Here is a 10665-nt window from a genome sequence, read left to right as displayed (position 1 = left end):
GTTTCATTATTTTGCGTGATTGTTGCGGTATTTAGGCTATCTAGCATGCGACAACGTAATGTAGCGTTCGATCTCTTCCGGTTCCGCATAATTTTATCGTGCATGCTTGTCGACAACTAGTGTCATAAATTTTGTGTTCCGCCGATATTTAGGCGCAAATATACCGCATTGATTTAGCTGGAAACCTAAAATTTGCAGAATCTGACAGCAATATTACAGCGATGCGATAAAGATAAACTTCATAAGATAAAAATAAAATCTTTATAAATAAGATTTATAAAGATAAATTTTATAAGATAAATTTGTTAAAATGAAAACGATATTGCACATTATAATATCGATCCATTCGAAAAAAGTGATTTGTATCGAAATTTATATCGTAATTAAAAATACACTTTTACATCAGAGAAAGCCATCTAATGACGATGCGAACATGTGTATACATATCTGTATAATTCCAAGGGAACTCGACTCGCAAATCGCGTTGCATGCCGCGGCGAATTTCACTGGCTCCAAAAACTGTTTGCCTCGTAAGCAGAAAGAAGCACGCGAGCCTCGCGAAACTCTGCGTATAAATATCAGTACGGGAGGAAAATAAAGAAATGAGAGAGAAAGGCCGATGCGGCATTGAAGCACGAGATCGCTCGATTATCGCTTCGAAATATTTGCGAAACAATCCTTACTCTTATCGCGCGCAATGCTAGGGTAGAGCTTTGTTATTTGTGCTCTGATTAATCTTAGATTGCGCTCAAGTTTTAAATAGGAAACGGGAAAAATTCGCGAGTTCTGCGAAAGAGAGAAAAACCTACATTCGCGAATTGAATTTTATGTCGTTCGACCATCGATAAAAGAGCAAAGGGAGCATTTGCATTTCGAACTAAATTATATTGTTGCAAATAAAATTGTGCAACGAATTTCGATTCGGCTTCGCAAGAATCAATAATGTGAAGCAATTAATCATATTGTGCGCGATTCACACATATACATATTATAAGTTTCGAAATAATTAAATTTGGTAATTGCAACTGCATTCCCTATGGACATGTGGTAATTTACGAGGGAGAGCGTTGCACTTTGTTGAAAAAGAAGTAAAGAGGAAAAAAAATCACGCGAGAATCGGTAGACACAGATAATTACTATCGAGAAAACCGTCACAGTAACAGACTTGACGATAATAGATGCAGTCTGTTGGGTCTTCACTTGGAGCCAAGTCGGAAGCACCGACGCCCGGGTATGCATATTTTACTGAGATGGATGCGTTTCCCGCGAGCGCGTACAATGTAATACTTAACCCGGCTCGTGTGGTGCATCTGCTACCCTTGGTACATTAATCCCCGTCGGGGCCGGCGCGGCTCGCAGCTTCCATTAAGCGAATCCACATACAAATGAACCGTCTTAGAGCGTGCGGTGGACATTGGCTCGAGAGAAATTGATATGATATCGTTTATCGAGAGCCAATTTGGCCGTGGAATTAAAGTGTAATATCCGCATGGGAATTGCGCTCATATATATTTTTCCGGAGACAAAACAATAAATATTAAATATTAATATTAATAGGAAAAGTTAATAAATATATATTAGTATATATAATAAATATAATATTTATAATAATTAATAATTGTACACATTAATAGGAAAATATTACGATTTACATTATAATTTGACAGTAATTTTGAAGTAGTTCTTTTGTATATTATATATATTTTTTGATAGTGAAAAGATTGCGTAATCTCTGCGTAACGATGATTATTAGTGCAATCTTGCTTTTTTTCTTCATAAATTGTCTCTGTTCTCTTACCGCGCTTGTTAACATTAATACATCGCGCATGAATTTATATGTAAATTAAGTACACGAAACTTCCGCGGAAACTTTCAAATTTTTTTGCGAAAAAAAAATACAGTTGTCGGGTAGTTTCCTTGCGTTCGCGTATCAGCGGGTTTCTTTAGCGCAATTTGATATTGAAATGAATTATATAAGCGGCCTAAAAACATCCGATGCGAATATTACACGAAACGCGTTATCCGATTTTTCTCGCGGCCCGACGTTGACTTCGATCGATTGACTCTAGAACAATGAGAACAAATAAAATGGGCTGGAAGATATCCGCGCGACCCGGATTATAGCGTTCAGGATCGCTGAAGATTTAATATCGCGCGATAATGAAACGAGTTAGAACGTCGACATTTTCGAATGATTCGAATGTCAACTCTCGTTTCCCGATTTCTTATTTCTGACTGTGCCCTTTCAACTCTATACATCGGGGAAAACGGGAACAACGGGAATACCTATTTTGTTCCCCGCGAGCCTCGAACTCGACTTCTCTCTCTCAATCTCTCTTTCTCTCTCTGCTTTCTCATTTCAACATTTTCTCGAGAATAACGACTTTCTAGTGGCAGGAAAATAAATTGGCTGTCGCGAGATTTACAGTTGTGCCGATCAATTTCGCAGATAGATTCTAGATAGGTCCATTTATTTGCGAGTTGCTAAACGAAAATTTTTCGCGAGACCTTCTTATGCGTAAGAGAAAATTTTGAATTAATAGACGATAGAAAAGTACTAAAATCGCTGAAAGAGAATTGTATAAGAATACTTTTCTCTATAGAAAAGAAACAATATATATGTATGTGTATGCGTCTACACAATATCTTTTTCTATTATATTACTATACAAAACAAAAAAAATTAAGATTAAAATGTAAAAAAATAAAGATAAAATAATAAATATAAATATTTAAAAATGTAGAAGTAAGCAGAGTAAATATTAAAGATAATTATTATAAAATATTGTTTTTAAATAATGATTTACAATATATAATCTCTCATCAATTTCGTTAAATAAATATATGTATAATTACCTAAATTTATTCCGGTATTTTCGTCGAGCTAATCTTGATCGCGATACTGAAATCCAGAAGGATTCGCAGGTGATCTCCGACTAATTTTGCAAACGTAGACTTTTCCAACCACGTGCGCTGCCAATTGGGACGCATTCACCTCGGTCATACGTGGGTGAAAACTTTCAATAAACGTATGAGTAAACGCGGCTGGATGTGCAAGCAGAACATTACGTTTATGTTTATTCAGCATTTCCAGAATTTCATACGTAATAGAGAAAGCGTAAACCTTATTTACGCGGGGCTTCTTATTTACCTGGAAATATTTGAGGCATAATATACGCTTTATCGTTTCACAATTTTCGTCATTGTTTGCATTGACTGATCGGCAAATATTGATTATTGAACTTATATTCATATGCATTTAACGTCAAAAGGATTCAAAGGCGCCCGGTATCATCGAATGAAATTAATTAACGCGAGCGTAGGCCAACAGTGATTGTTTATGAAATGTTGTTATAAAATTAGAATATTATATAGGCATTTTGTATGCGCTTGAATTTCAGCGGAACGATTGATTATTGTATTTTATTTCAAGCATTTTCATATCATATTTTATCTCGAGCATTCTCATATTCGAATTGCAGTCATTAATATATACATATAGAATACTTGTGTTATATTTGTCATATATGCAAAAATAATTTTTCCTCCCAATCATATTCATCCTTTTCAATACGATGATATGATTTAATATTTTCTATATTATATGTAACGCGAAAAAAAATCTTATTTTCAGACCATTATTAATAATAATTGATAATTAACGAAAATCATTCAGCATGTAATGCACCGTTTTGTATAATGTTATACATCTCGGTGTAAAATAAACTTATTCATCTTATACATGATAGCCAATTTGTGCCTTACCTTTCGTCCAGATCTCAAGATACGCATCACGCGAACGGTTTACTTTTCGTCGTCGTGCGCGCTTTATAATTACGTTGATCGCTAAATTACCACCAGGTGCTCACCACACAGTCACTGGTAATTACTAGCCGCGAACCGCCCTTGTACCAATTAACCACGCAATAACCACGTGGTAACATTGCAGCAACTACCCGCGGGAGCAATTCTACTCTTTATAGTCGGCGAACAAGTTCGAGAGAATCGAAGGATCGTTTCCTTGTTCCTGCATTAGTCGTGTATATATATGAATGCGTGTGTCTGTGTATGTGTCTGCGTTCGTACGTATGTGCGTTTTCGACGCGAATGTTGATTTGTACACGTGCCGTGAGCGGGGACGGTCGGAATGAAATGCTGCCGGAAACATGCAGTTTAGAGTTCAACGAGAGACAGAGATTGCCGGCACCGAAGGGCGGCCGGTCGCGGACGGTCGAGGACGGGTAGAGTGAACAGGGCCTAGAAATCGGACTGCGATGTGGCCAGGGCACTCTCGGCCGTCTCCTCGCGTCGTCATAAGGGCCTCGTCACCTCGCCGCACTCGCAATATGTTGGGTGGCCACGACGGTCCACGCGGTTGCTGATTGAGTGGTCGCTGCAACAGAAAAAGCGAGCGGGGTGGTTAACGCGAAAGAGAGAAGGAAGGTCAGATTAGATTTATAAAAGAGTCTTGATAAAAGAGTCGGAGAGAAGAGCTTTTTATATTACGCGAGTATAAAAATAAAGATATATTTATATTATAATATAATAATTTTTATAACATAATAGGATATTGTGTATGATATATTTAAACCTTATATTTGCAATATTATGGCAAATTAGTACCGATAGTTAGCATTGCACAAATGATCAGGAAAAGAGAAAGAGAAAAAAGACAGAGAAAAGAGAGAGAATAAAGTTGAGAGACCAAGGATCGATTAGAGTGTTGTGTATATATTTCCTCTTCTCGCAGAAAAGAAGATATCGGAGAAAATTTTCCATTAAATCATGGAAAAAGCGCATAGAGCCATTTCTTCCAATAAAAAGCAGCGAGTTTAATAAGCTCTATTAAAACAGATTAATGTCCGTGGGTTACCAGTTGATAAAATTGCAAAATCTACTTAAATTATATTGGATTTACGGTATATGCCGAGTGCAAATAATTTATTTCGACGTTAACTCTTTGGGAAGGGAAACTTCCATCCCGTTTGGTATGGCTTTCTTATTAAGGCACTTCGTTAAACCACTCCAGACGAGACTGCACATTCTTAGAAATGCAATTCATTGCAACGAGTAATTGCGACTCTCTCTCTCTCTCTCTCCCCTCGGAACCTATTTTCTGTTTACCATAATGATTTACACAGCAAAGAGGTTTCAAAACGATATCATTATATATAAACGAAAAGTAAAATATCTGCTCTTTTTCATTTTTATTTTTTAATCACATTTTTCCTATATGTCTATACAAATGTAAATTAATGCATTAATTTAAAACGTGAAAATACGAGGATGGAAAGGAAGGCCATTGTTTTAAAGTTTTGTTCTGAACACTTTTTTTACAGTTCTCTTTAATAATAAAGTTTTGAAAATTGACGAGGACGCGCACATGTATAAAAAAAGTGATTGAAAACGATGAAATACACGACATGAAATCACCGATTGCGCAACAGCAAACTCTCGCAACAATTTGTAACGAGGGAATAATCGAGTCGTTGCGGAGCGAACGTTCCACCTCGTCGTTTACACAGCGATGAAACGATCTCGTAATACGAGAAATTCTTTTCGTCCGTTAGAAGGGAAACACGTTTCGGTAGCTTCGAAAATATATAAATTTGATCGACAGGTAATTGGAACGAAAATGTGATTGTGCGCGCGGTCACATTTTCAGCGAATTTTTCAACCTTATTGTCGAAATTTACCACGTCATTCATCTCAGACAATTCCGCATATTATCACGCTAGTGTGTTTGAATGGACAGCTCATATGAATCCGATATGTATGAATCATATATGACGTCAATGAAGCGGCATATATCGGCAGTTGTTCGCACGTTGAGTTGCAATGTTACGCAATCATGCCACATTTTATTTGAAAGCACGTTGATTATTGGTTTTCATTTTTTCTAATTCCTTTTTTCGTAATAATGATAAAAAAAAACTTAGTATTTTGTAATTTCGCGATAAGAATATTTGCAAAATAAATTGCTTGTAATATGTAAGATTTGTGTGTGTGTGTGTGTGTGTGTTGAAAACATTATTAATATAAAATTTATTAATTGAAATATTTGTAAAGCTATCGTTATATATTTTTCGCGAGCATTTCGTTCTTTCTTCAGTATCTGAATGTACTTAAAACCACTGGCGGATGCTGGGGTGAGGGGGGGGGGGGGGGGTTCAACCATTAAAAGAAACAGTTTTGCTGAATTTGTTTAAAAAATATAAATAAAGAAAAACAAACATTAAAGAGCTATCGACGTCAGAATCCTCTAGTGTATATATATAAGTATAAGATACACTGTAAATTATACTCATTACGCATTCAAGGAGTTAAGTATAGATTAAGTCAGACATAAGACGAAATGATGAGATAATTTCATTGCACAAAAATAATTAGGTGATTCTTTATATCTATATAATATATATTATATAGATACAAAGAAATTCGCCTAATTATTTTCGTACAACAAAATTATCTCATCATTTCGTCCTATGTCTGACTTAATCTATACTTAATTCCTTGAATGCGTAATGAGTATAATTTACAGTGTATTTTATACATACATATTGTATATATTATATAGATATAAAGAATTTCGCCTAATTATTTTCGTGTAACGAAATTATCATCATTTCGTCCTATGTCTGACTTAATCTATACTTAACTCCTTGAATGCGTAATGAGTATAATTTACAGTGTATCTTATACATACATATTGTATATATTATATAGATATAAATAATTTCGCCTAATTATTTTTGTGCAACGAAATTATTTCATCATTTCGTCCTATGTCTGACTTAATCTACACTTAACTCCTTGAATGCGTAATGAGTATAATTTACAGTGTATCTTATACATACATATTATATATATTATATAGATATAAAGAATTTCGCCTAATTATTTTTATGCAACGAAATTATTTCATCATTTTGTCCTATGTCTGACTTAATCTAGACTTAACTCCTTGAATCTACACTTAACTCCTTGAATGCGTAATGAGTATAATTTACAGTGTATCTTATACATACATATTGTATATATTATATAGATATAAATAATTTCGCCTAATTATTTTTGTGCAACGAAATTATTTCATCATTTCGTCCTATGTCTGACTTAATCTACACTTAACTCCTTGAATGCGTAATGAGTATAATTTACAGTGTATCTTATACTTATATATATATATATTTTATATATATATTATATATATATATATATATATTTAAAAGTATAAGATACACTGGAAATTATACTCATTACGCATTCAAGGAGTTAAGTGTAGATTAAGTCAGACATAGGACGAAATAATGAGATAATTTCGTTGCACGAAAATAATTAGGCGAAATTCTTTATATCTATATAATATATACAATATGTATGTATAAGATACATTGTATAAGTTATACTCATTACGCATTCAAGGAGTTAAGTGTAGATTAAGTCAGACATAGGACGGAATGATGAGATAATTTCGTTGCATGAAAATAATTAGGCGAGAAATTCTTTATATCTATATAATATATATATACATATATATATATATACATATGTGTGTATATATATATATATATATATATATATATACACACTGGCGGATCCTTTTGGGGGGTGGGGGATTAAACCCCCCTCTTGCAAATTAAAAGAAACAGTTTTGCTGAATTTGTTTAAAAAATATAAATAAAGAAAAACAAATATTAAAGAGCTATCGACGTCGTTGATCCTGGAATAAAAGCTAATCATGAAACCAAAAATATTAAATAAAATAATTTTGCAAAACCCCCCCCATTATCGACGTCAGGATCCGCTAGTGCTTAAAACACATTGAATCCTATTAGGATCAACCTATATATTCACTTGTATAGGTAACGAAATGGTTAAAATGCTACAAAAGGGAAGATGGAAGAATAAAAGCGATGTTTCGACGTATTTTGCTCTTACTCTTTTATGATTCCATTGAATTTTTGCCCACAATATGGCTCGCCAACCAAGAAGAGAACCGGTATATTTTGATTCCCTTTGACGTTTTCTCTTTCTGGCACGTCCTATTCCTACCTAGTCTACCTTCAGAAACCACATCAACCCAAATTCTGCGGATTGCCTCTTCTGATTACGTTCCGCAAAGAATGGAGGATAGTCAAATCCTAGTTACAAAAGGTTCCATTGTTGGGTTGAGGGCCGTCGACGTTCGCTCGTGCGCTAACAGCCGAGCTGAGGCTTAAGAATATTGCATATTCATGCGGGCTTTCGCTCGCGATGGAGCAGCTCGGTCATCGCAAAAATATGTACAGGGTATCTTAGAATTAAATGGACAGCTTACCGTGAAGCATCCCTCAATTAATTCAACTTTACTGTAGAGAAATTATCCAAACATTAATCAACTTTGTATTATATGAGTGTCCGAGTATAAATTTATTTATCAAGCAGGATAATAATTTGTAATTTTATTATTAAAATATTTAATATCTCAAAAAATTAAAAAAAAATTGCGAATAAGATAAAATATTTGGTTGAATTATCGCTAAAAAAATCGATTTTGAACTTTATAAACAAATACGTTGTTTTAATTAGATTATCCCGATCCCAGATGCCTTGTAATATGAGGCGAATAATAAACAAGCGTTGCAAAAGCGTAAAACAATTCTCGCGAAAGATTAAAATCATCTACAGCAATATAGAGTTGACATAAAAGGCTTAAAGAGAAATAACGAAGATAAGCGTGTCGAGAGAGTTGGCGGAAGGGCGGGTGACGAAAGGGGATGGTAGCGAATCACTGTGGGTGATGAGAAAAAAAAGAATTCTGATTGCGATATCACCATGACCTACATCGGTCCGCTGAAAAAGAGCGATGAATACCGAGTATGCTATTGTCAGGCGCAGTAGTCATAGACCGATGATATCGGACGGCGTCGCTCACGCAGTAGTTACTACTTAATAGTGGTACGACAACGCTTCGGGTCAGGTCGCGTGCCGATCGCGATCCGGCCAAAGTGTGCACCGAGCATGGAAGAATTTTTTTTAATTATTTGTTATTTTTCGTCATTCGCTCTTTCTCCCAAATTATTTGCGTCACTTACAAATTGACGTCTACGGTGTAAAACGATATTAGTTTGCTCGTACAACGTCATAGCTCTCGACTAAATTTATCGTGTAACAACAATTTAAATAATTTATGAAGCGTGTACATAAGAGACTTGAGAAAATTGAAAAATGAAATGAAATGGAGAACTGAGAGAGAGAGAATACAAGATGCAAAAGTTGATCTGATTTATGTGATGAAATGTATTATCTTCTAAAACTTTACGTTGTCGAATGTCGGAGAGTAAAGAGCCGAATAGAAGTGATAACCAGGTACGATAAAGGTGGCAAATCGTTCTATGACGTGACTGTCAGTAGGAAATCGATAGCAGGTGAAGTACTTGTTACATTTACGAGCGTGCAGCACAACGGGACTTCGATAAGAGCGTCATAAAGTTCATCGCAAGCTTTAACGCCTTATTAATTCAAATTTCCACTGTTATCCAATAAAGTTACAACTCCCTGAGCGGCCAGGAGCGATTTCCGCTGTCATGCTTAAAGGCGTGACGCGTTTAAAATTCGAAGGCGTACAATTCGAACAATGCAATGCGAAAATTTGCCGCGAATTAATCTTCTCTTCACTTCCCTTCTTCCTTCAGCTTCGTTTGTTTCATTTAATTTACATTTCGCAAGAAACATAATTTGTCTTCAAGCGAGAACAATATCGATAAAATAAAGTGATGAAAGATTGCTTGAATATTTTCCATGAAAGATATATACGACACACAATTGTCTCAGATTTAAAGTATAACTCAAAAGTATATTTAAATCTCATAATCAGTTTTTCACAATCTTTTAAACCGACCATGACGTTAATACATTTATAAAGAAATCTCAAATTCAAATTCTTTCAGTTTTTTCTCCGTCGAAAAAAATTTGCCTCGAATTAATACATTTTGAATATTTAATTTGCAAAGGCTCTTTAATAGTAGTTGCATGTAATTAAAAACTATTGGTACCTCGAAACTTTCAACTTTCCATCATGTTGGTCGCGAATGTTTAAATAGAACAAACTTTAAATAGAAGTTGCGTTGAAAGGAGAGGAAGGGAAGGGGAAAGCGTCCATTCTTTTTATTTTCGCGTTAAAAATTTCTTCTCGAAGAATGGTACCGGTTGACCCCTCAGGTGCTGCATTTTAGATGTAGCTAACTCAATTCCTTCTCTCTCTCTTTCTCTCTCTCTCTCTCGCCCGTCCATCAGCATATGCGGCACATGACTATGGTCATTACCAACTAGTATGACCTTTTCAGAATGCCAGGGAATGTTACCAAGCAGTCGCGTGACAGCGGGAGAGGTGACGGACGAATACGCGCTCTTATCCGCGCGCACACAGCCCCCGTGAGACGCAAAGTTATGATTACGAGCGCCCGAGGGACATAAATTTTAGGGCCTAGGTATGGTCGATTAAAGTACGAAATTGGAGGAGCCGCCGACTGCGTTTAATAAGGATGCCGACGATCAGCGGGGAGACTTCGCGCGGCGACCTGGAGCTGACAGGGTCGAGGACGACGTTTTCTCGAGATTTGTGTAGAGTGACAGCACTCTATGCATGTTCGCTTTTAGGCGAACTAAGTCTTAAGCATTGACG

At 35.6% G+C, this 10665-nt stretch overlaps 1 protein-coding gene across 1 annotated transcript in view; it reads right to left on the bottom strand.

Annotated features, from left to right (window-relative positions):
• Window positions 1-2822: 2822 nt before the first annotated feature.
• The window catches only part of Teh1 (tipE homolog 1 phospholipid transfer protein), a 32342-nt gene continuing 24499 nt past the window's right edge, over window positions 2823-10665 (bottom strand). The window contains exon 3 of the mRNA XM_083036527.1: window positions 2823-4392. Coding sequence (XP_082892653.1) covers window positions 4311-4392 — 82 coding nt within the window. The 3' untranslated portion in view covers window positions 2823-4310. The remainder of the gene's footprint in view (window positions 4393-10665) is intronic.

The sequence above is a fragment of the Prenolepis imparis genome, unplaced genomic scaffold (genome assembly GCF_030444845.1).
Source record: "Prenolepis imparis isolate NDT839.2.m4 unplaced genomic scaffold, iyPreImpa1.0 SCAF_1, whole genome shotgun sequence".
Taxonomy (NCBI): Eukaryota; Metazoa; Arthropoda; class Insecta; order Hymenoptera; family Formicidae; genus Prenolepis; species Prenolepis imparis.
Note: the sequence above shows the minus strand (reverse complement) of the source record. Positions and strands in the feature narration are given on the sequence as shown.